Source organism: Zingiber officinale, chromosome 1B (assembly GCF_018446385.1).
Source record: "Zingiber officinale cultivar Zhangliang chromosome 1B, Zo_v1.1, whole genome shotgun sequence".
NCBI classification, from domain to species: domain Eukaryota; kingdom Viridiplantae; phylum Streptophyta; class Magnoliopsida; order Zingiberales; family Zingiberaceae; genus Zingiber; species Zingiber officinale.
Genome location: NC_055986.1, coordinates 1,688,654 through 1,716,270, shown reverse-complemented (window position 1 = coordinate 1,716,270; position 27,617 = coordinate 1,688,654). Strand labels below are relative to the sequence as shown.

At 34.8% G+C, this 27,617-nt stretch overlaps 1 protein-coding gene and 2 long non-coding RNA genes across 3 annotated transcripts; all 3 read right to left on the bottom strand.

Annotated features, from left to right (window-relative positions):
- Positions 1–4,045, bottom strand: LOC121992845 (disease resistance protein RGA2-like). Its single transcript, XM_042547448.1, has one exon. The coding sequence runs from the start codon at positions 4,043–4,045 to the stop codon at positions 209–211; it is 3,837 nt and encodes a 1,278-aa protein (XP_042403382.1). The 3' UTR covers positions 1–208.
- A 4,790-nt stretch (positions 4,046–8,835) lies between these two features.
- Positions 8,836–10,303, bottom strand: LOC121985346. Its single transcript, XR_006113214.1, has 3 exons — positions 9,282–10,303; positions 9,105–9,193; positions 8,836–8,892 (listed from the first exon to the last, which is right to left on the bottom strand). It is a non-coding gene; the product is annotated as an uncharacterized LOC121985346 (long non-coding RNA).
- Positions 10,304–26,547: 16,244 nt separating this feature from the next.
- On the bottom strand, positions 26,548–27,128 carry LOC121984821. Its single transcript, XR_006113057.1, has 2 exons — positions 26,981–27,128; positions 26,548–26,890 (listed from the first exon to the last, which is right to left on the bottom strand). It is a non-coding gene; the product is annotated as an uncharacterized LOC121984821 (long non-coding RNA).
- Between the last annotated feature and the right edge of the window lie 489 nt (positions 27,129–27,617).

Genomic DNA, 27,617 nt, shown 5'->3' with positions numbered 1-27,617 from the left:
GTATAATTACTCTACTGAAGAAAATAAATACTGTCGTAATTTTACCTCCACGTAACTACATTACAGTGCAAGGGCGTCAAGTTGTCATCCAGACACCTGCGGTTCGATTCCTAGCTACGACGCATATGAAAGATTGCTTCCCGATTTAAGTGACTAATGGAAAATTTCCGTGGAACTGACCCAGTTAATGTTACCTGGTTCACATTTTTCAAATAACTCCGCCAAACTTCTTAATCTCCGACAAGTGCCTTTCCAACTTCTGCTGCAGTGCCAGATGACAACCTTCAAATTTTAGATCTCTGAGGGCAGAAGGTAACCCCTTCTCTGGTAGAGACTGAATTTGTGGGCAATTATGTATCCACAAGTAACGAAGGGACGTAAGGGTGTACAACTTTGTTGGCAGGAATTGTAGATTCTTGCAATTGGAGAAACTTAATAAATCGAGAGATGTCAAGCTTTGCAATGACTCCTGACCTTGCCCCTCAAACATCGCGGCTTCACATGAGGATGAGATTCTAAGTTCTGTGACAGAGGATATTAAATTTTTTATGAGAGATGTGTCATCAATCTCTAAGCGCAACACCAACAATTTCTTTGTTTGTGCCTCTCCTTGAGAAAGAAGAAGCTTAGGACATCCTTTAATCTTCAAGTTCTGGAGGGATTTTACTCCTAGCCCTTCTACTGATCTCAATTCATTGCAATTCTTAATTGTTACACGAGCCAAATTCAGCAATGGTTCTACTGGTAAAGAAACTAGATTGGGACAATTGCTTATCTTCAAGTCATGCAATGAGGTCAGGTTACGAAGGCAGCCAGGCAGTGATTTGGAAAGATTTCCGCAATCAGACAAACATAGTTGTGTGATTGATGGTGGGAGTTGGAAATCAATGTACTCATCTTGTGTCATGCTCATGAGCTTTGGGCACTCTGTTATTGACAACGAACATAAAGAGGTGAGTTCTGTCAACCTTTTGACTGACACCCACAACAGTTGTTCACATTTCTGTATATGAATCTGCTGTAGATGGTGTGCTAGCAAAGCTTCTTCTAGACTTGTCAAATTTGGACATTCCTGAATGGACAAATTTGTAACAGATGCAGAATTAGTTATGTTGCTATTTTCATCTGCTTTCCAGAATCTTGGACAATCTACCAGCCCAACCTTATTTAATTTTAGCCATGTTATTGAAGGAGGAAGGGGCGGTAACATCTGCAGCCTTTGGCAATTTGAAATCTCAAGGCCCTTCAAGTAGGGAAATAGATTTCTATCATCGGAGCAATATAACTCCTCCCATGCAGGCATTTCATCGAAATGGAGAAAACCTAATCTAGGAAAACAAGTGCCTTCTTCTGTTGTCGCAAAGAATCTATCGCCTATCATTTTCACTCCCGGCAAACTCCGAATGTCAAGAGACTCAAGACATGGAAGTTGTCCAAGATTTGGGAGATCCTTCAACATGGTAATGCCCTTTAGTTCCAAAACTTCTAGTTGGGAGAAGAACTTGCAGTCTTTTGGATCGAACAATTTATGTAAATTATGGATCTGGACTGGAATTCTCACCAGGGAGAGGGACTTTAATTGTGATAGCTGCCCAATAACTGATAGCTCATTCCACCTTCTACAATTTACAAGTTCGAGAGCTTCCAATCTCGAATACACTTGTTCATTTAGCCAATTGGGAGGTCTAGCACCATTGTATCCTCTAATTGTCAGCCTTTGTAGGTTGTGATGCGGCCGAAGACCTTCAAGCACCTGCTCTGAGATTTGCAAATTAACTTCTGAACCGGATTCTTGTGAAAATGTCCATTCTAGCTCCAAGTGATTGAGGTGCTCTTTACTCTTCAAGTTAGCAATATTTGCTTCATCTTTGTTCTCCACATTCTCAAGATTGGTTATGCACAGTGCTCCTCGGAGCTGTTTCAAACTGTTTAATTCAGCAAGTTTGTGTTCATTTTTCTTTAGCACTTTGAAAGCAGACAAATTCTGAAGAGAAGTAAGCTTCCCAACCTCTGTTATCTCAGGAATAAACTTATCTGCTCCATCAAGTATCTTCAAGTTGATCAATTTTATCATGCCATGCGGAAGACTTTCTAATTTACCACAACCAGATATTATCAATGTCTGCAAATTGTATAGGTCACATAATGACTCAGGCAACCTTCTAATCTCCTTATTACATTCTAAGTCAAGATAGTAGAGATGTATCAACTTGCCAATATTATTAGGCAACTCTTCCAAAGCACAATGGTTTAATATCAATGACTGCAGATTGTACAAGTCACATAATGACTCAGATAACCTTCGAATCTTGAAATTGCAGGATAGGTTAAGAGAGCGGAGATGTATCAACTTGACAATACTATCAGGCATCTCTTCCAAAGCACAATTCTTCAAGACAAGAACACGAATCCTTTTTAATTTTTGCAAAACACAACAATCAAGAATAAAGCTCTTGCATTTGTATGGTACTGACAACATTAGCGTTCGTAATTTATTGCAATGAGAGAATTCTGTTAAACGTCTTGTCTGCGTACCTTCTTCCTCTTCGTGCACTAAAAGATGGCGAATTGTGCTAAGAATTTCATGAGATTTGCCTTTTTCAATCCTGTAGGACTCACCCACAGATATGAGTTCTGCAAGATCATGTATGAGGCCATGCATTATAAATTTTTCATCCTTTGACTTTTGAAAGAATGACCTGTTAACTAACTCATGAAAGTAATTGCTTCCTAACTCCTCCATTCGGGTACTTCCTTGAGGCACTATGAATCCTTCTGCTATCCAAAAACTGATCAATTCAGATTCAGAAAACTTATAATCTTTAGGAAACAAGGAGCAAAATGCAAAGCATTGCTTGAGATGAGGAGGAAGATATTGATAGCTCAGTTGTAGCACTGGCATAGTCCCATTTTCTTCTTGGGGAAGCTGCCATATTTCACTATCTAAAATGCTTTTCCAGTATTGCTCATCCAACTTCATGCTCAACAACCCTCCTAGAGTCTTTGCTGCAAGCGGCAATCCCTCTAACTTGTAAGTCATCTTCTTCGCCAAGGCTTCTAAATGAGGATGATGAATGCCACTATTTGAAGAACCGAATGCACATTTCTTGAAAAATTCCCAGAAGCTTTCCTCATCCAGACCTTCTAGATAAATGGGATCCACATCACCAACCATGTTAGCAATCTTCCTAGAGCGAGTTGTTACCAATATCTTGCTACCAGGCTTTCCAGACCTCAATGGTGCACAGAAGCTCTCCCATTTGTGCCTGTCCTCGTTCCACACATCGTCCAATACAAGAAGAACTCTCTCTGGCGTGATCTTCTCCTTGAGAACCTCTTGAAGAGCAGCGAAATTCGGGAGATCACACTTCTTCTTGGTTGCATACTCTATAATCTCTCTAGTCAATCTATCTGTGGAATAATTTTCAGAAACACAAATCCAAATTCTGAGCTTAAAGTATTCTTTCACGCTACTGTCATTGAAGACTTCCTGAGCCAGAGTGGTCTTTCCAATCCCTCCAATACCAGCAATAGACAAAACAGAGAATCCACTTTGGCCAAATTTAGATGCAATTTCTCGTTTCAATAACAAATCCTTGAGTTCTTGCAGGTCTTTGTCTCTGCCAAACAATTGAGGTTCGGTCGAAAAGCAGCTCGTTTGCCGGCTATCCCAGGACACCAATTGTTTCTTTCCTCTATCATCTTCTGCGCTTAGCGAACTGTAAATTTTCTCAAGAGCAACTGAGTTGTCATCTAGCCTCCCCTTTATTTTCCTGATTCTCTGCACATCATCATCATTATCATCTCCTTTTCTGAAAAGGCCACTGTTGTAACTAGAAAATGAAGTTTTTGTCCTTTTGCTCGGAGGGGGAGCAGAGTTGGAGGAAGACGATGCTCGGTTACCAGCTTCATTTCCTTGCTGCTCAATCTGTTGCTTCAAAATTCTGTATTGGAATTCATCCAATAAGTCATCAGCATCATAAGCAGCATTCTTGAGGCGTATCAGGAACTCCTTCAAGCTCTGCTGCAGGCTTTCATCTTTCATCCGTAAGCGCTCAATGGTGGCAATGGTCAACCTTGTTGATAGAATTTTACAATGCTAGTGAGTTAGTGGATTGATGAGCGGGCAAAAGGAAATTATCATATTTTAATTAATAGTGAAAGTTAGTGATTATAAAAATTATCTATATTGGATGGAGAGACGCAAAGTGGATGAGAGATAATATGATAACCCAACGCTCCAATGTTATAACATTCACCACTTCATCATAAAAATATAGGGTCTATTATCATATACTCATTATAACAATCTTCTTCTTTCACTCATATTTTTTTTAAAAGTATAGACCTCGAGGGGCATAATTCGGATGATTCATAAAATTTTTAAAATCTTGAAAATTTTAAAGATTTTGTGGAGGAAACGACATATTTAAAAATGGATGTGGGTATTGATAATTTGGTGGAATTCATGGATTTTGGAAAGATGAATATTCTTACAAGTTGTTTGTAAAATTCAATAAATTTGTAAAAAAATATCTTATTATTTTTATTTATTTCGGATAAAAAATAAGATGGTATGACCTTAAAAAATAGATGGGAAGAATATTTAGAGAGTAGAATTGAAGGAATAGTGAGTTGGAATGAAAATATGTATACATATTGATGGATATTTATAGATAAAATTTTAAACTAGCCATTAACTAGCCATTAAAAAATAATCGTTAAAAATTAGCTGTTTTATTTAATTTTTAATTTTAAAATTTATATTTTTTTAATAAATAAAATTTAAAAAATATATATATACACATGGAGTGGATCAGGCTGACCCACCCCATACATGCTTGAACAGGTTCAATATCTTGAACGTGTTCAAGGAATGAACACGTAGGCACACCTTCACACCGACACATTAATTCTATAGTGACGTTATAATGCAATATGAACGTTGCAGTTGGCTAATAGTTGTATCATAGAGTTAGTGGAGTTAATATTGAAGGGTAAGAGGAGTCAGTGGGTCGGTGAGTAAATTATGTATTAGCTTATAAATATATTACTTATTTATCAATGAAATGCAAACATTAAAGTTTTTATCATGAAATTATACTACGAATGATAGGAGTGATAGATGGGGAAGAGACAGAGTTTGAGATAGAGGTTGAGACAGAGGAGATAGAAATAACAATGACCACGAGAGTTATTTTCAAAGAAGAGATAAATAACATGGAGATCATCATTTAATAAGATCAAAGTTAATAGATAAATTCAATATTGAATGTTATAGATATCATATAGATAAAAATATTATACTAATTTGAAGAAATAAAGAGGAGATCCGACTAAATTAATAAAAATAAATAAATAAATAAGAAGAAGGGTCTCTTTTGATAATATTTCATGAAAAAAAAGAAAACTCAACAAAATATATTATATTTAGATATAGGCTCCAACTATCACATGTGTGGATAGAATGAGATATTTTTTTACTTGAATGAATCTTTTCGTATTTATGTTAAATTTGATGACAACTCTATTTTTTCTATTATATATAGGAAAAGGAAAGAAGTCAAATACAAGAAAAAACATGTGAAATTTCTATTAAAGGAGTTTGTCAGATTCAAGATGCAAAGATAGATTTAATTGCTAAGTTAATATGATAGCAAATCGTATATTTCCTCTTTATTCCCATACTAAATGGAAAATATTGGAGAGTAAAGGCAACACTAGAGCTTGTCCATCCAGATATTTACAAGCTAATAACACCATATAAAGAGACATAATTACCTTCATTATTAATTATACAAGCTAATAACACCATATAAAGAGACATAGTTACCTTCATTATTAATTATAGTTGTAAAATATGAATTTATTTTTTACAAGAAAAAACTAAAGCCTTTGCATTTTTTAAAAGTTATAAAGTACTTATTGAGAAAAAAAAATTGACAACTCAATTAAGGTTATGTGGATCATAATTTGTAGAATCATGATCCTACACAAAATTGATTTGGAGTTAGGATTAGATCGATCGGGATCAGATAGTAGAATCGTACGATCCTACCAAAAACCCTTAAAATTTTATCATACATGATTAATAATTAGAAAAATATCTTAAAAAACTCATTTACATATGAATAGATAACTAATTATATATATATATATATATGCAATCATTTACCTTCAACACCTCAAATTACATTACTATATGTATAAATTTAAATTAACTAGTAATTTAACTACTATTCTCTCACAATAATAATATTTATATTTTCATATTATAAAATGAAAGAATATAAAATTTTGATTAACACAATAATAATAATCACATTCAACCTCAAAAATATTTCCTTGGTTTATAAGATGATCCAATTTAAAGGTCAACAAACCACCTATGGAACAAGACTTATGGAATAAGCTTGATCCACTACTGATCAAACTACACGAAGGGACATCGAATACCAAAGTAAAAGAGACTTATTGTTGAATAATTTATATAATATAACGATGTAAAAAGGAGAGTCTGCCAGTTAACTCCACATCCAACTACAAAATATTCTCAATGGATAACATGCAGTCGGAAAACAATGGAGAATCAGGACAAAATCAGGTATGCACTAAGAGCCTTCCTGAGAAATAATTTATGGGCATCAATAGTAAATGCTTACTAGGTCTCTTGGGACTGGTCTAAAATTAAAATTGATCAACTACTTTTCAAACTTGAATTCCATGAGCAGACTAACACAAGCCAAGCCGAAAGGGTATAACTCTTTTTGCGGGATAATGAAAGGAGAACAATCAACAGACAAGAGTTGAACCACAGTCAGAAGAGTCTGAATCTGACTACGACATTGAAACAACCGCTAAATTAGTCAACCTTGTCCAGAAGTTGGTGAAAAAGAAGAAATAATTCATCACACGAGAAATCAAGAAGGTAATTTGGAACAATAAGGATGGATCAAACCAAGCACCTACATGGAAGGCTAAATTCACCTGGCTACGACTGCCAACAAAAAAGATATTTCAAAGTTGTGTCCAAAATTGAAGAAGAATAACAAACGGACAAAGAAAGCACTCAAAGCAATGTAAGATAAATTTTCATCCTATGAAGAAGAGGAAAAAGAAGAACTCAACCACTTGGCCTTGATGGCTAGAACCGAGTCTGAGTCAAAAGCCAAGTCTAAATCAAGCCGTGGATCTGTATCTGTTTCCGAATGACCTAACCCCACCATAAGCTCAACTGATCAATCTAATTTGTTTAGAGTAATCTCTTACTTAACTAGCAAATTAGAAAAATCCAACGACCGGGTCAACTCACTATTTAAGGAAGTCAAACTTCTCAAGGAGCATACTAACCCAAGCTTAGTAATCTGTCAAGCCTCCAGAAGAGTCCCTGTCCGAGAAAATTTCGGCAGCATCTCCCCTGTACGGCGGACAATCAAAATTTTCTACAAGCACTAAATACTCAGCCACAGACGGCTGGAATAATAACAGTAATGAAAATCAATCACCACGCAGTTTATATATATATATTCAGCCTCTGGCTGACACAACCACGCAGTAATAATACTCTGACTCGAAATCAACCCTACTCAACTACACTCGTAAAGCCCAAATCCGATTTTTTTCTTACCTCTTCTGCCGTTCAGGCAGGCATGTAGTAGAGTAAATCCAAATCATACGAAAAGTTCATCCAACGGAAAGATTCCATACAATATCCATATGTAAGTCCAAAACAAAACTAAAATAAAGTCTGATAGCGAAAAGCTAAAATGAAACAACTCAAAAACCAGCAGCGGAGTAGCACTACGTGCAGTGGGGACTAGCGACTGGAACTCCCTCCTGACAGCATCAACCTGAAAATAACAACAATGGAGGCGGGGTGAGTCCAACACTCAGCAGGTACAGTTGATATGCAAAGTAAAGAAACAACACCTAGCACTAATCATGCGTACAGTCTCCTGATAAAAAAAATAAGAATGCATCTGAAATAAACAGGAGAATACTGTACTAACCAGGTCCTGAGTATAAGGTCAAACAGTCCGAGGGATAAGGAAATCCTGTATGCATGTCAAACATAGGTATCCAAACAATATGCAGCATATAAATGCAGCAAACACAAACAATAAATGCATCATGCGTATGATGCGATGATGCGTCCTGGTCACCCCGGCGCGTCGATCATCTCGTACAAAAGTGAGGCCGAGTGGGTAGGGTGACAACCGTGCACTCTGTCGTCACTACTCACGATGGTGACCGAGTGGACGGGATCTTGTCGAGTACACCTATCCTCCTACCCCAAATCATAGATGGGGAGCGCAATCTTGTCAACTCGTACTCAAAGACGGGGAGGAATCCTGCCGGATAACACGTTGTGTCACACTACCCATGAGCGGACCAGCGGTGCCTAACGAGTCCCACACACTCGGCTGAATCGACCACTAACCCATGAGTGGTGGTGTGTGCAGATCCATGTAATGGCGATGTGCTCAACAATAATGGAGCGGACTATCGCACGGCAATCATGCAAATGATGCATGGCAATAACCATATAAACATCGACCTAATCCGTATATATAGAAAAGTGCACCTAGGTCAACGAATCATATCGAATCAAAGGTACAGAAGGTATAAAACCTAGGTCCTGAACATGGTCAAGCATGACATATCACTACCCTATAAGCATGTACAAACAGGAAATATACGAGATGCAAAACCAATCAATCAATCAAGCATGTAAGATTTGGGTAGTGATTAACCGAAACAGATAAGAAACACAATTAATGCAACATGTTAATTTAATTACTAAGCATATCAAATGACATAAGTCAAAAGTACCCGCCTCCGAAAATAGAAAGGTCCAATCTGACTCCGAGATACTCGTCTCGCGTCAAAGTCCTGTAATACCAAACATATACGAATTATTTAGCTAAATTCCTATAAATAGCTAAATAAATTCTTTAACCCTAAATTAGGGCAAAAACCCTAATTCCAAAAACACATAAACCTATTTCAAATTCATCATCATAATAATCCAATTCCAACCTAATTCAATGTATTTACCAAATCTAACAATCATCTACATCATGCATCAAATCCCTACTCCTTACCTCAATTCGTATGTATCACTGTTGATCCAAAATCAAAGACGTTGGTTGCTGAAACAAGATCAGAGCCGCTGCTGGGGATCACAAAGTTACTGCCCAAACAACACATGTTATGATAATACACTGCATCAACATCTCAAGATTGCAAGATGAATCAAATTGAAGCCCAACATTTCATACCTAAATCTCAACTCTGTATCAGCAGTCCCTTCCCAACCAAACCACACCAATCCGTGACCTCCAAAATCACACAGAACTCGGCTGATCCTGATGGCCGGCGGCAGTGTGGTACCAAGACAACGACACCAGGAAAACTAGGGCAGAGGAGAAGAGATGAAAGTGAGGCTCGGCAGATTCAGGGCAAGGAGCTTGGTCGGCTGTGGCCCAAATCTAGGGCAGAGGGCGTCCGAGAAGAATCGGCTGGAAAAAAAATCTCGAAATGGAGGAAGAGGAGAGATGGCCGGCACTGCTCGGCGTCGGTGGAAACACTAGGGCACAGACGCACCTGCGGTGGATCGGCAGTGGCGTCGGCGTCGCAGGAAGGGAAGGAGAATTGGTTTCGGCGTCGGCAGAGAAGAGGAAATCTTCTGTGGGTGTCGGCGCCGTCGACAAGGAGACTAGGGCACAGCCGACGGCTTGACCAGCAGTGGCTCGCGCTCGCCGGCGCTTGGGCAGACTCCGGGGAGGAAGAAACCGCCGGACCGACGGTTAGGGCACGGCGTCGGGAAGAAGAAGGGAAGAGTTGCGGGGATGGCTTGGGTTCGGCGAGGTGAGGAATAAGAAGAGGAAATAAGGAAATAAAAAGAAACAAAAGAAAAGGAAATGTAAATATAAACATTTCCTCGCTTAAACGAGGTAGACTAAACAGGCTTTTCCGGGCCCCATTTTTATCCCCGTTAACTCGTCCGTACGAACTCCGAAAAATCCCCGAAAAATGTCCAAAAATTTTGGAAAATTCCCTTATTCATATTCGCCTATTTCCGGTATTTTACATAATCGATTAGGTTCATGGTGGAACCACAACTCAAGTCCAACAACTTGAGGAATAGAATTCCAATTTGAAAGATCAGGTTAATAAACTTAAAGATTCATAGGCAAAGTGTTGGTGCAGGAAGCACCAAACGATTGAACCCGAGTTTTGATTATGTCAAAGGGTCCAAAGTTAAGTTGTCTTATGATCTAACAAGTTTGATTGAGCTTGCAGGAAAATCCTAAGTTGTCTTAGGTAAAAGTCCTAGTGGATTTTAGGCAGGTGGAAAACCCTATAGGGGAAGGTAATCCTAGGTCCTAGGGGACGGTAACCCTAGGTGATGAAAAGTCCTAGTAGCGGTTAGGCAGGTGGAAAACCCTAGGGGGTGGTAACCCTAGGTGGAAAGTCTTGGCAGGTCGAGCGCTTCGGGCAAAATCCTAGAGTCGGGGACTCTAGGTTAAAATCTTGGTGGTCACAGACCGGGTGGAAGTCTGGACAGGTTGTGGAGCGAACGCCCAGCATGAAGACCTAAAGTCTCGAGCACTAAGCAAAAGTCTAGTCGGTCTGAATGACCAGTCTGACAATATGTAACTTCTTGTGAGAGAAGTAGGTGAGGATGTGTTCCCCATTGAGGGAACAGTAGATGTCGGTTTAACCTAGGGGTTCCGTAAAAAATCCGAAGTCAGAACTAGACAGTCTGAAGGCTGTCAAGTTATTTATTTACATATTATTTGCTATTTGTCTAACTCTATTTTGCATAAAACTAACAGTTTTACAAGGTCGTGTTGGTGCGGTTAGCACTAACGATTTAACCCAGGTTTTGATGAATGACAAATAGGTTAAGTTAGTTTTGTTGTTGTCTGACACTTTGATCGAGTGTGCAGGAGAAGTCCAGCTAGGTCGACGGGCTGACCGGATAGCTGGCGAGAAGTCCAAGCGGGTCGACGGGCTGACCGGACGCTTGGCGAGAAGTCCAGCTAGGTCGACGGGCTGACCGGATAGCTGGCGAGAAGTCCAAGCGGGTCGACGGGCTGACCGGACGCTTGGCGAGAAGTCCAGCTAGGTCGACTGGCTGACCGGATAGCTGGCGAGAAGTCCAGACGGGTCGACAGGCTGACCGGACGTCTGGCAGGTAAGTGAGGTAAGTCACTGGAGGGAAGTGATTGCGAGGACGCGTTCCCGGGAAGGGAACATTAGGCGTCGATCCGGCTTAGATCCATTTCGGATATCTAAGTCGAGATCGTGACTAGATTCCGGTCTCGGAAAGACGGAATCTAAGTCATACTATTTTTGCTAATTCATACTCACTTTGCTTTTGCTAACAATCTGTGTTGCAGGGTAAATTTGCCTCCGGACTAACGTTTGTCTTGCAGGACGGATTCTGCGTGAAAACAGGGTCCGGGCGCCCGGAAGGGATCCGGGCGCCCGGGAGGGAGATTTCATCCTGATCGCGCGTCGCCACGTGGAGCTCGCTGGTTGGACTTGCCACGTCTCACCAGGGCGCCCGGAAGGCATCCAGGGCGCCCCGAGCCTCATATAAAAGAAGGGTTAGAGGAGAGCTTCAAAAAAACAACGAAAAGAAAAGTCTTCCACTGCTCTGCACTTCTGTGATGCTAACAAAGCTCCGACACTACGCTCCTTTCTTGTCTTTATTGTCGGTATTTGCTTTTCATTTTCATTAGCATTCATTGTACTGTTTTTGTAATCATCATTTCGAATTGCTAGTGATTGCCCAACGAAAGTGGTCAAGGACCATGGGCCTTCGAGTAGGAGTCGTCACAGGCTCCGAACGAAGTAAAAAACATCTGTGTCTATTTTACTTTTCCGCTGCGTTTATACTCTAAGTTTTCGAATCGATATTCACCCCCCCCCTCTATCGAATCTAACGGTCCTACAAGTGGTATCAGAGCAGGTACCGCTCTGATTTGGTGCAATCACCAGTCAGGCAAAGAGGGGTGTTTTTTAAAGAAAAATTAGATATCACCCGCCTTTCGTTTTTTTCCCTCCAAAACTGTTTTTGAAAAACACATCATCATCTTTTCACCGTTGCTTAGTATTGATAAAATATTACATTTTCAAAATTTTGGAATAATATTTTTTATTAATATTTTAATAATATTTTATTATTTTTTTCGAAAATAGTGAAATATTATTTTTTCAGCACTGCTAATCCAAGACCAAGTCTTGGGATTTTTTTCTGTTTCTCTGTGTGCAAGAATAATGACTCTTCAAGAAGGACGGAACCCCCACGAACCACCACCATACGATCAAGATTTCAACTATTGGAAGCGATTAATGGAATGCTTCTTAGGAAGCGTAAACTTTGATTATTGGCTGATATTGAGAAAACCTTCTCAGAACTCAAAACTAAATACAAATGTAAGTAAAATCATTTGTAATGTTTTACCTAACAATGTTTTATGCAGAGTAAAAAAGTACAAAGATGCACATGAGCTTTGGACCCAATTGATCAAACTTCACGAGGAGCCGATGGAACTTGAGGATCAAGTAAAAATCGAATCTGAACTCGGGTTAGATCCAATCGAAAAGCCTACTGAATTAGGGGTTGCGCTCAAGGTTAGTGATATTTACCAAAACACCCCTGCTAATAGTAGTTTAGAAAATATGAGCATTGATCTGGTTATTTCTAAAAATATATGTGAAAATAATGTAGTTGACAATAATTACAAAAATACCCTTAAGATATTATCTGATAAAACAAATCCAAACTTGAGCCTAAACAAATCTGAAAACTCAAATGATAGAGAGGACAAGGTGAATATTGATCTAGATAAAATTAATAAATTATTTAATAATCTAGACAATATTAATCTAGAAAATCCTATCCAAACCCAAGATAATTTAATTAATAAAAAATTAAATTTTAATGATAAGAATAATCTAATAAATTCCACTAATTATATCAACTTAAAAAATAAAGAAAATATAAGAATAAAATCAAACACTTTGATAAAATCAAAACTAAATTTAACAAAATTAAAATTAAATGTTAAGAATAACATATTAAATAAAGATAATCTGAAAAATTCAAAATTAACAATTAATAAAAGGTTAAAAGATAAACCTTTAAGGAAATATAATTCAAACAATTTAATTAATTCAAATTTAAAAATGAATAAAAACTTAAATTTTAAAAATAAGCTATTAAAGAAAAATAATTCAATTAACCTAATAAAAGTGAAAATGAAAGAAAATTTTAAATACATTCTCTTAAAAAAGATAATTTGACTAATTTAATTAATTCAAAATTAAAAACTTGAATCTAAATTACAAATTAAACATTAAATTTTAACCAAAACTTAACTATAATAAACTCAGAACTAAAAACTAAATTTATGGCCAATAATTCAGGGGGAGGCTCCAGAATAGCTGGCACCTCCAAAACTAACTTATCCGACAGGGTAACCCAAAATTTACCAACCCGGCAGGGTAATTAGGATTAGTTAAAAAGAGACCAAGTTTAACTTGAATCATGGTCTTGGTGAATATGGATGAAGGAAGCTTGGGATGTCTAGAAAGATATGGCTTCGATCTGGTGCATTTGGCCAAGTAGAACTGACCGAAGCTACCCTTAAATGGATCCTAATCAGTCAGACCAAGATTGAGTACTAAGCTCCGTGGATAGGACTATTCGGAAAATCTCGAAAGGTTGGTTACTTCTAATGACGTCCATGTGACTCACCAAGCTTAGAAATTTATCCGAAGAATGTCTATTTGTGGAGACCAAAGCTAAATCTGAATCTAACACAAGTTAAACCAAAACTCCATAAGTAAAAAAAAAAAAAAAAAATCTAATTTCATCTCACAAAATCATAGGATTCCCTGATTGATAATATAGATCGGGTGAGATGAATAAGGATTAAATTAATTAATTTTCAAACGAAATTAAAATTAATTAAAATTAAATTTGGAATTTCAAATTCAAATTAAATTAAAATTAATTAAAATTAAATTAAATAAAAATTAATTTTTTTTTTAAAAAACAATCTATTTAAAAGATTAAAACTTAATTTTTTTTAACTTAAAAATTTATTTTAAAACTTATTTTTTTTACTTAAAAATTTATTTTAACCTAAAAATTATTTTAACTTAATTATTTAAAAAAAAATTTCTTTAAAAACTCTTTTTCAAAAATTCTTTAAAAACTTTTTTAAAATTATTTAATTTTTTTTTTTAAATTCTTTAAAAATTATTTTTTAAAATTCTTTTAAAAAAACTATTTTTAAAATTCTTTAAAAACTATTATTTAAAATTCTTTAAAAAAAAACTATTTTTAAAATTCTTTAAAAACTATTTTTTTTAAAATTCTTTAAAAAAAACTATTTCTTAAAATTCTTTAAAAACTATTTTTTTTTTAAAAAAAAAAATTCTTTAAAAACTATTTTTTAAAAATTCTTTAAAATCTTTTTTAAAATTCTTTAAAAACTATTTTTTAAAATTCTTTAAAAAAAAACTATTTTTTAAAATTCTTTAAAAACTATTTTTTTTTAAAAAAAAATTCTTTAAAAAAAACTATTTTTTAAAATTCTTTAAAAACTATTTTTTAAAAAAAAAAAATCTTTAAAAACTATTTTTAAAATTATTTAAAAACTATTTTTTAAAAATTCTTTAAAAACTATTTTTAAAATTCTTTAAAAACTATTTTAAAACATTTTAAAAATTATTTTAAAAACTCTCTTAAAAATCATTTTAAAAACTTTAAAAAATTCTTTTAAAAATTATTTTAAAACATTTTAAAAACTCTTTTAAAAATCATTTTAAACTTTTAAAAATTCATTTAAAAATTATTTTAAAACATTTTAAAAACTCTTTTAAAAATCATTTTAAACTTTAAAAAATTCTTTTAAAAATTATTTTAAAACTTTTTAAAAAATTAATTTAAAAACTCTTTTAAAAATCATTTTAAAAACTTAAAAAAAAAATTCTTTTAAAAATTCTTTTAAAACATTTTAAAAACTCTTTTTAAAATCATTTTAAACTTTAAAAAAAATCTTTTAAAACATTTTAAAAATTATTTTAAAAACTCTTTTAAAAAATCATTTAAAATTTTTTTTTAAAAAAAATTCTTTTAAATTATTTTAAAACATTTTTATTATTTTAAAAACTCTTTTAAAAATCATTTTAAAAAAACTTTAAAAATTCTTTTAAAAAATTCTTTTAAAACCTTTTAAAAATTATTATTATTTTAAAAATTATTTTAACTTAAAAATTATTTTAACTTAAAATTATTTTAATATAAAAATTATATTAAAATTATTTTAACTTAAAAATTATTTCAAAAATTATTTTAAAAAAAAACTTTTAAAAATCATTTAAAAAATATTTTAAAAATCATTTTAAAACTATCTAAAAATTTTGTATCATTTTGAAAAATTCTTCTTATTTTTTTCACTATAATGAAATTTTGTTAACTTAAAAATAGTAATAATAAATTATTTCTATAGATTATTTTCACTTTAAAAATTATTATTTTGACTTTAAACTCATTTTTAATCTTAAACATCATTTTAAACTTAAAATTAATTTTTAATTTGACTTAACTAAAAATTAAATCTTAAATTAAAACTTAATATTGAAATTACTATTAAACTTAAACTTAAATTAACCACTAATATTAATTTAAATCTAAAATCAAAACTGAATCAAATATATGTTAATTGACATAAAACATATTATAAAAATCATTTTAAATTCCTTTTAAATGCTGTTTTAGAAATCCCAATGCTCAATCAAGTAATATGAAATTTAAATTATTTCACTAAGTATTAAATTATTAAATCAAGTAAAAACTAATCAATAAATTATTGATAATGCTTAACTGGTATTGAATTAATAAAATCTTATCTTATTTAACCTTAAACTAAAGTTAAGCACCTGAATCTAAAATTAATTAATAATTGATTAATCAAATTCAAATAAACAGTTATACCAAGGATACAGAGATAATAATATATGTATTACTAAATTAGACAAATGTGTTAGGGCTTTGAAATTTAACACAACCAAACCTTAGTATTAAAGGGGAGATATTAAATTAAGGGGAGTAACCATTTCAGGGGGAGATTCAATTTCTTTTAAATCCCCTAGAAAAAATAATAAATAAGGAGGATTAATAAATTAAAGGAATATCAAATTAAAGGATTATAAAATTCAGGGGGAGGTTTATTTTTTAATTATCTCCTTAAGCATTATTTTTTTAATCTTCTCTTTAAAATCTCTCTAGAAAACTCTACCTCATTTAAAAAAAAAAATTACTTTGAATATTTTTAGCAAATATTTTCAAACTTTTAAGTATCAAGTTCAGGGGGAGAAATTAATTAAAATTTTGTGTGTTTGAAAAATACTTTTTTACATCTATTGTGAAAACTAACTTATTTTTAAAACACCAGTTTTCAAAAAGTTAAATTTAACTAAGTTTAATCCCACCTAATTTTTAAACCTGATTTTAAAAGCTGAATATAGCAAATTTAAACTTATTCAATTTTTGTAACATATGCTTGAAAATTCAACTTTCCAAACTTAGCTTTTATCAAATTATCCTTAAAAATTTATTTTGGCAAAAATTTTACTTCTTGAAAAATTATTCTTACTTGTTTAAATTTTTGCTTTGTTTTTTAAAAATCGAAGTTGAAAATTTACCTTGTTAAAAAGTAAATGTTACTTAAACATGAAAAGTAAATTTGAAAAACCTGATTTGAAAATTTTTACACACTTGAAAAGTTAAACTTGATTAACTTTAAATTTATACTTTTCAAAATTCAACTTGTCTCCCCCAAGTCAACTTGACTATTTTTTTACTTGGTGTTAAAAATTGAACCAAATTTAGATATGTTTCAAAATCTGATTACTTTTTACAGTAACTCTACACTATGATTGTTTACCCTTGCTTATTTTTGATGAATGCCAAAGGGGGAGGGTTAGGTGGTTAAGTTAGCTAAACCAATTTGAAAATACAAACTAACTTTAAAACCACATAAATGCATGTTGTTTCTTGCATATGTTTTCACTAACTTAACCAGGTTGTCATTCCATCAAAAAGGGGGAGATTGTTGGTGCGGTTAGCACTAACGATTTAACCCAGGTTTTGATGAATGACAAATAGGTTAAGTTAGTTTTGTTGTTGTCTGACACTTTGATCGAGTGTGCAGGAGAAGTCCAGCTAGGTCGACCGGCTGACCGGATAGCTGGCGAGAAGTCCAAGCGGGTCGACGGGCTGACCGGACGCTTGGCGAGAAGTCCAGCTAGGTCGACGGGCTGACCGGATAGCTGGCGAGAAGTCCAAGCGGGTCGACGGGCTGACCGGACGCTTGGCGAGAAGTCCAGCTAGGTCGACTGGCTAACCGGATAGCTGGCGAGAAGTCCAGACGGGTCGACAGGCTGACCGGACGTCTGGCAGGTAAGTGAGGTAAGTCACTGGAGGGGAGTGACTGCGAGGACGCGTTCCCGGGAAGGGAACATTAGGCGTCGATCCGGCTTAGATCCATTTCGGATATCTATGTCGAGATCGTGACTAGATTCCGGTCTCGGAAAGACGGAATCTAAGTCATACTATTTTTGCTAATTCATACTCACTTTGCTTTTGCTAACAATCTGTGTTGCAGGGTAAATTTGCCTCCGGACTAACGTTTGTCTTGCAGGACGGATTCTACGGGAAAACAGGGTCCGGGCGCCCGGAAGGGATCTGGGCGCCCGGGAGGGAAATTTCATCCTGATCGCGCGTCGCCACGTGGAGCTCGCTGGTTGGACTTGCCACGTCTCACCAGGGCGCCCGGAAGGCATCCAGGGTGCCCCGAGCCTCATATAAAAGAAGGGTCAGAGGAGAGCTTCAAAAAAACAACGAAAAGAAAAGTCTTCCACTGCTCTGCACTTCTGTGACGCTAACAAAGCTCTGACACTACGCTCCTTTCTTGTCTTTATTGTCGGTATTTGCTTTTCATTTTCATTAGCATTCATTGTACTGTTTTTGTAATCATCATTTCGAATTGCTAGTGATTGCCCAACGAAAGTGGTCAAGGACCACGGGCCTTCGAGTAGGAGTCGTCACAGGCTCCGAACGAAGTAAAAAACATCTGTGTCTATTTTACTTTTCCGCTGCGTTTATACTCTAAGTTTTCGAATCGATATTCACCCCCCCTCTATCGAATCTAACGGTCCTACAGGTCGGACTTAGCCTTGATCGATCGATCGAACGTCTAGATCAGTCGATCGAACCCCAGTACAAAAGGATTAGAGTTCCAACTCTTGATGAAGTGTTGACCAGAGATTCGGTCGACTGAACCTCGGGATCGATCGACCGAATCGAGGATAGACAGAGATTCAATCGAGTCAGGTTGATCGGATCGGATGAGGCGAAGACCATCAACTGATCGGTCGATGGAACAAGGGATCTATCCGAAGAGGCTGCATTTGGATGGAAGGTCGGGTGGGTTCAGCAGATTCGGTCGACCGAACCAAGGGATCGGTTGATCGATTCGGGTTGAGTCAAAACTTGATCCCGAGATCAGAGGATTTGGATCAGGTATGAAGAGGCTATAAAAAGGGGTCTTGGCCAACACTTTAAGGACACTGAAAATCAGACTACTTGTGCTCTTGTGTGCTATGCCAAAACGATTCAACAACGTTCAACCACTGCTCCGACGATCGACTACTCATTTCTTCATCATTATATTGTTGGTATACTTTGTTTTGTTCTGTACTTGTAATTGCTTACTTGTAAAAGAATTTCCGAGCTATTAGTGATTGTCCACCGAAAATAATCAACGATCGCGAGCCTTAGAGTAGGAGTCGTCATAGGCTCCGAACCAAGTAAAAAAAATCATGTTAGCGATTGATTTTATTATTTATCTTTATTTCGCTACGTATTATTTTGTGTTTTCCGAAACAAGTGAAAAAGTCACGAGCGTTATTCACCTCCTCCTCTAGCGCATCGATTCTTTATCGATTCCAAGGGCCTTGACACGCTATTTGGGTCTTAGTGAGTCGTGCCGGTCTTGGATACAAAGCAGAAACTTGTCAAAACAAGTCTTTCATATCTCTAGTTAATCGAAATAAACCTAGAATCCAAGCATGTGTTTAAAAAAACTATTTGATTAATCAAGTTAAACAAAATCAGTATTGGGTCCCTCAAGAACATGTACATATTTTGGATGGACTTTATCTAAGTCATTTTAAGGGGGAGCCAATTAGAAAAACATCTTTATTATCAAATAAATTGATTGTTTGTTTATTTCTTCCATGCATATTTTCTTTCATGCTTGTTTATTTCTCTCATGCATGTTTAATATAAAGAGAATGAAATTGCTTGACACTTGCTCAATCATATGGTAAAAAAAAAGGCGATTCGTTCGCTCCCAGTGTCCCCATTAACCTGTCCCTAGGTCAACACGTAGGAGGTAAATCACGGGTGACTACTAACCATTAGTGCAAATGGTCGAGACATGGGGGAGGTTATGCTCGGTCACGCCGAATTTCGACCCCAAGACCTCATGTGGCAACACCCCATGCCTTAACCATCGCACCGCCCCGAGGAAACAATACTTGCCCAATCAAGTACTAGGGTGAGGTGATATAATAGTACATTATGGAAGTTTCATTTAGAGAGTCAAGTAAGGTAAGGTGTATCTTACTTGGTCTACTAGACTAAGTGGAACTAACCGAAGTTAGCTCGTCACATCCTTAAGTGTATAATTTCTTTTAAAAAGCTTTGTCTAAAAGTGGACATTCCTTTTATACTCAAGAATTAAGGTCTCCGTGCCTCGCCACAACTTGAAAACTAATTTTAAAATATTAATAAAAAATTAATCAATCCTTAGGGCATCAACAAAATATTTTGAAAAAAATTTATTTTATGAACTTTAGGACATCTCTAGTATAAGATTTTTGAGAGGTTTGTAAAATCAAAAAAACTGAATAAAAGTTTTTAAACTACTGTAGAGGAAGTTTAAGGTTTTAGTTTAAGAACGATAGTGAAAAAATCAAACCAATTTTTTTCTTTCTTGAAAATGGAGCTCATAATTAATGATAATAATATTGTTGCATATATGAACATTTCAAGCAACTTAAAAACGAATTGTTTTTAATAAAATGGTTAGTAATGATCAAAGTTGTACTCCTTCCCTCTTTTATATAAATATAATTTTTTCATTAAAATTGTTAGCAAATTATTATTTTGAAAATAAATATATTCGATAAGTTTTCATAAGTTAATTAAATATTAAATATAAATTATAAATTAAATTAAAAGTCATAAGTTAAATAATATATTGATTATAAATTATAAACAAATTAAATAAAAGTTTATAATTAATTAAAATATTAAATTAAAATTATATAGAGATATTAAGTAAAAAATAATAAATAAATAAATATATGATTTATAAGGTAGGACCATAAAATAGTTATATGATTTTTTTTTTGGAGATAATAATAAGTTTTTATATTTTTAATATGATATTGATGTGAAGGTAAAGTGGAGAAAAATCTCCAATCACAACTTGAATTTTACATGCAATCCTCACTCATAAAAACTTTGTTTCCACTCCCTGCATGCAGAGTTTTATTTGCTTCAACTCCCTCATGCAAATATTGTGACCTAATTGTCCTAAGATTTTTTAGGTACAAAAGGTCCAAAAATGAGTATAATTCCACTTAAATTCAGCACTTTACATTAGAATCGAGTATATTTTCTATTAAATTGAGCATATTTTTTTTCCTATTTTAATATAATTCTTCCAAAATTCAGCACCATGTAAAAAGAAAATCTAGTATATTTTCTATCCAATTATGTATCATTAAAGAAAATCTAGTATATTTTCTATCCAATTGAATATCATTTAAAGAAAATCTAGTATATTCGAGTATATTTTCTATTAAAATTGTCCTTCATATTTTTTAGGTATAAATAGTCTAAAAATGAGTATAATTCTTATTAAATTTAACATTTTAAACTAGAATTGAGTATATTTTCTATTAAATTGAGTACGACTTTTTTTCCTATTTAATATAATTCCTCCTAAATTCAGCACCATTTGAAAAAAAAATCTAATATAATTTTCATCCAATTGAGTATCATTCAAAGAAAATCTAGTATATTTTTCATCCAATTGAGTACCATTTAAAGAAAATCTAGTATATTTTCCATCCAATTGAGGTGGAAAAAGATCGTACTCAATTTGATAGAAAATATACTAGGTCCTAATTTAATATACTGAATTTAAGAGGATTTATACTCATTTTTAAACTTTTTATACTTAAAATATCAGGAGCAATTAGAAAAGTATATTAAAATAGTGAGTGAAAATACATTTTTTTTTCAATGGAAAGTACATGCAAAATTTTGTTTGCCGATGGAGACTGCATCAAGGGATATTAGAGATTAAAAAACTCATGTCTTATATATTCTTAACCTTCTACTATTTTCAAATTTTTTTTATTATTTCTCTTTACCAACCTGGCGTGATCAAAAGAATTCTGCAGCTTCTCGAGATCATCTTCAACTCCATGCTGCTCACCGAACCGTTGAACAGCGTCGTCGACGTTCTTCACGGCCAAGGCATCCATGATGCTCTGCACGAGCATTCCCAAGGCTGTCTGCACGAGCCACCCAATCATGATTGCTAGCTGTTTGATGCTTCCTTCTTCCTAATTGAGAAACAATTAGAGGAGAAGTTTACAAACAAAGCGTGAGAAAAAAAGGCAGAGGAAAGCAAAGCATATAGTCTCCATTTTGCAGGCGACTTGCAAGTCAAGATACTTTCTCCTCCACACAAACCTGCATGCATTTATCCTGTCGATTGTAAATTTAATTATTATGATTTTTGTGAGTCCTATCATTTGTGGAAATTAAGCACGGATTGGTATTAACCTACAGCATGAATTGAAGCACGCCTGGAGTTCTGATCGGACGGTTTCGTAACAGCTTTAGATGAAGAAGTCCATAAACATTTTCTTTAAACAATTTTAAAAATAAAAGAAAAGGTGGAGAAAAAAGTTTACAGTCTTAATCGGTTCATGGAGTAGGTAGGAGTAGGACGGTATAATTATTGGAGCAAAATAATCAAAGTGAAAAAATTGACGCTTATACTTCCCATTCAAAATATCAAACCAAGATGCATCTCAATAATGATTATTTAAGATGCAAAGAAAGGGTTAATTTTTAAGTGAAAATATAAAAAAATATACACAAATAAGTTTTAGAGAAGACGTCTTAAATTCAACTGTTGAACAATAAATGACACTAATGAGAGAATTGTAAACAAAATAATTAAAAGGATTAGATATGATACACTAAATTAAAATTTTATTTTATTTTAAATTGAGACTATAAATATTCTTATTGGATATGCGATTGTTAAGAATGAATAAAAAGTCATTCATAAATTAGAATCGGATCGTAAAATATTAAATTTATTTTGGAAATTAGAAGAACTACTTTGCTAAAAAAAAAATTAATTTTATATATCTTACATATTCAGTCCCTCAGCTAAGACCATTCTAGTAGCGCCATGTGTTTAACTCGATATTAATAAAAAAGATATTAATCGAATTAATTTTAATAAAGTAAAAATATGTGGTTGAATTTGTTATTTTATCTTATTTTTAAGTTAGAAAATATCTCAAAAGTATAGATGAATTTGTTAAAATAAATTCAAACAATATGTTGAATAGCCATGTGTAAAAGGAAATTATAAATAACAATATATATTGACTATGTTAAAAAATATGAGCCAATATGTTAAATTATTAACTCTTAAATAAGTTTTGCTAAGCTAGCTAGATATTTATTTTTGAAAAGACTAAGTTAGTTAAGTTAGATGTATATCTTTAAAGAGACTCCAATAATACTATGTAAAAATCATGCTAATAATTTTAGAACTTAAAAATATATAAAAAAAAAATTGATGAACTCTAACATCAAACCTAAGATGACCAGCTTGGTTCTATGGAAGTTTTCCATTGGTTGTTAAGGTAAATTAGGAAGTGCTCGTAGCGGACAACCCAGAAGCCCAGCATCCCGTGGTTGCGCCCTTCATTTGAAGGAAAAATCTCTATAAATATACCGTAACTGAAGATCGAACTGAGAATACCTAAGTGATAACTTGACACTCTTCTACTGTACCATAGCCTTAGGGCATATAAAATACAAAAGAAATATAAGGAAGTGGTAGAAATATTTAAAATAGTATTACTACCACTGTTTTATAATTTTGAATTCACTAAATTCTCTCAATAATTAATATATTCTTTAATTACTTTTATATTCGGCACTAAGGGCCATTAAGATAATGAATTTCTCTTTTTTAATTACTTTTATATTATCATTTAGATTTTTTTCTTTTTTATACTTTTTCCATAAATGGTGTTTGTTCTAGCCAAATACCGTGGATGGTCAAGCCACTAATCAATGAACAATCCAACTTACACGTTCCCTAAAGATTGTTGGCGCTGATGATGAAGAAACCCTGAAACACACTTCAACAGAGAGTTAGATTGGTGTAGGGAGTCTTGACAGACCATTCCGACACTCATGTTAGGATTTGTTCGAGGTGATATGCGAGAAGAAGAAGTAGGAGAGCACATGGTAGAGAGTTTTGAATTGGGGATCCCCTCACCATTACATTTGTGAGTATTTATATAACTATCAAGAGAGTATTTCCATGTGGGCACTGCTTATTCCTTCGCCATCATCCTCATGTGAGCAAGTAAGGAGACCAGATCTAACCGTCGTTAATTAGCTGTCTTTCCATCCATGGGACACCACGTGTTTGAAGAAGAGCATCTAGGAGACCAATTCTAACAACCTAGTAACTGTCTCTCCATTCATTCAACGATTGTGGAGGAATGATCTTAATGATAAAGAGGTTACACTACCCTTCGCATACTCTAAGAAAACCACATGAGGTGTAGATAGGATATGAATATGAGGAGGTGAGGAAATGAAGCTATTTTGTAGTGGCATTAAGAGTATATGAAGTTAGGACTCGAGACTGAGCCTCGGACAATATCGGTGCCTAAGGTTGAACCAAGTAGATGTTGCCATAACTCAAGATCTAATCAGATAGATGTCAGCGGCTGAGACCGAGCCATATAGACGGTGCTGGGATCTAGAGCTAAGTCAGAGGCAATGTCGGTAACTGAGGTCGAGCCAAGTAGATGGTGTTGGGATCTGGAGTTGAGTTAGAGGCAATGTCGGCAACTGAGGTCGAGCCATATATATGGTGACGACATCTAAGACTAAGTTAGTGTTAGTCATTGAGCCAGATCCAGGAGGTGAGTTTGGGTTGGGAGCTGAGACCTAAAGCTAGGAGGTGACTTAGGGTCAAGAGCTAAGACTTGTACTTAATCAACTTGAATCTCTAGGTTAGGCATACTAAGCTGGTTCAACCAACTTTGAGCCTTATCCGACCAGAGTCTCATCCCCTTCGGGTTATGTTTGACCCATCTTGACTTTGACTGATAAATCAACATGACTTTTGACCACACGGGATACGTGGAGGCTATAGAAAACTACTGCATCACAAATCTCCCCTTCAAGTCCAGTTGAAGGAGGCGTAGTCTAACTGACTATGAGGTAGTCACATTTCACTAAGATAGCTGGCTAGGTGTTGGTCACTGGGGAGAGAAAACCTAGAATTAAATGGATGGCATGCACTAGATCATGTATCATGCAGATGATTAGCACACTACACCGTTGTATTAATGGGTGGCATGTAGTATCTGTCTCGGGCCGTGGGAGAAATTTACCACAGTAATTACAAAGTCGTGCAACGATGTTGCTGCTAACACACCCTAAATCCAACGGTGACAGAGCATTGTTGCCTATTCAATTTTGCCATTTGATGATCGTGTTTGAATCGTCGCAGAGATCAATGTGTCGCTTCTTAACTTATCATTGCTATGATTTTAATGGAAGAGAGAGTATGCTGCAACCATTGTAACTTCGCTTGGGCAATCTAATGACTTTGGCGAGATGTTGTCATACTCCTATCGTCATCCAACGGTTTGGAAGTGACAACTTTACTATGTCGCCACCAAGGTATATTAGGTCATCCGAAAAAAATTGTGTCTTCATTCGCTTCTGCCCTTGTCTTTGTCCTGGCCTTTGTCCTCATCTTCATCTTGGCACTCTCTGCTCTAACCATCACAATAAGTTCACCATTCTCTTCGCCTTCATTTTTTGATCCTTTCTCTACCTTCTGTGTCTTTCGTCTCTTTCTTCACCCCATGGCTACCGACAACTCTTCGAACCATTGGTATGAGTCTCAACAAACTGTATATACCAGGGCAGCCGATGAGAAGCTCCAATAATCTTATGGTACCCCCTCTAATCATAGGATACAGATTTCGATGTCGGAGCACCGACCATACGATCCTCCCCCAGGTTATATCACCTACTTCTACTTCCAAGACTAGTTAGCGAATGGTTTAAGGTTTCTCATTCCTTCTTTTTTTCCGAGACTTTGTCACCCATTTTCGAATCTCTCGGTCACAGTTCACCCCTTATTCGTGTCACTTGATTTATGGTGCTACTATCATTTTCTGACTATACCAAGTTTCGTTTGACCCCACCATATTCCACTATCTCTTTTACCCCAGGCAAAACAAATCGGCAGTCTTTTACATTGATGCGAGGTCAGGGTGTAGTTTTTTTAGTGAGTGCCCACCCTCATACAAGTGATGGAAGAGTCGTTTCATCTTCATCAAACCTCCTCGCCCATATACTTGACCTGTTCAGGTAACTGGCCTGTATACCACCCGGTACGGGGCCGGATCTAGTTAGTACAAACTACATGATGATATTTCCTTGTTCCTTGGAAAATGGAGATGGAAGAAATCTGAAGATGGAAAGTTCGGAAAGAATGCCGTAGCCTGATGCAACTTGCAAATCAGGTTTTTCTTTAGCACCCTTATTTTTTAGTGCAGTAGATATAGTAAGGTGCAATTAATGAAGCAAAATAGTTAATGCAGTGTATAAAACAAATGAATAAAATTATAGTTTAATTAGCACTTTACCAAAAAGCCTATCATAATTGATATATGCTTGCTCCTTCAATTTCTTCTCATGAAAGATAGTTTAAGATTCCCTTAATTTTTTCTTCCGGACTAGAGGATTAATTCACGAAAGGATGCTCCAGATATTATTTTCTCCAATTATACCCCAAGTTTAGTTTTTTAAATGGAAAATTAATTTATAAAACAGTTTGAATTGTAGCAAGATTTAAATTCCCGAATTATATTTTTCAACACTGAAAAGTTTAAACTGATAAACTTAAGATGCAGTCAATTATGACATAAGTTTGTAATTTTATAATGCAGCTGATTTGTTTAAGTTTTAAAGGATCAACTTGAGATGCAATTAAATATGACATAAATTTGTAATTTGTCTTACGCAGCTGATCTGTGTATTAGTTTATGACATGAAAATGACAGAGCATAGAAAGTGCCAAATGATTTAGGCAAAAAAAACGTTTTTTTTTTTTACCGAGAAACAATGTAGTAGAATTACATCTTAGAGATTACTTGGTTGTCTAGTTCAACACTATGAATATGGCATACAAGAGAAAAAACAAACCGATCAAGTTGCATTGCTAATATATTTTCAACTATAAGCTGCCCTGAGCAAAGTGAGTAACGAAAGGAACAAACTGACAATGTCAAGATACAGTGAAACGGCAGCTTAGATATATTGATCATAGGTAAATCATTTGATCAGATTGTCGTATAATATGTAGTCGGAAAACACCAAGGCTGCCAGGTCACGTATATCATCGTCAACAATTTTTCAAGTGGAAATAGGAACCTGGTTTAAAAGATGATGCACCATGAGCTAGTGAAGCATTATTCATTAAGCTAATTAGAAAAGCTAAAAAATAAGGTCGGCATGGATAACCTGAACGAGAGCAAAAAAACATCAAGACGGCAGCAAAAAGAAACGGGCCAAGAAAGTTGAACTCATGGCCCCTCCTAGCAGCCCAGAATGTGTACAGAGTAAGACTAACCACCACTACTGCTGTGAGAATAGCAGCTTCCAAAATGACTTTTCCTGTTTGAAAGAGTATATAGCTCAGTCTTAAATCAAGTATTCTTCGGTGAGGAATTATTAAAAAAAAATGCTCATGAAGTTTTGTATTCCTATAAACTAAGATATGGTGGATTCGGACAAGGGGGAAAAATATAACCAATTAATTAGCAAAGCTTCAAGCTGTAGGTCTAACACATGCTAATGTTCCTCTGTTTTTCCTTCTAATTACAACTATCCACAAAGCAATATATCCATACTAAAAGTGCAAGAAAGAGTCAAACTTAATCTGAAACTAGGCGGCAATGCATATGTTCTAGAGAGGGCTCCAACTCATATATATGCTGTGATATATTAAATTACAAGTTTAGAATAGCACAGGCCCTTCAGATATGTCCAAAATTTGGTCATAAAAAGAAGGGCGAATTACATTTTACCCCCTGAGGTTTACTTAAAATACGAAACGACCCTCGTGATTTCAAAAGTAACAAAAAAGCCCCTAAAATTT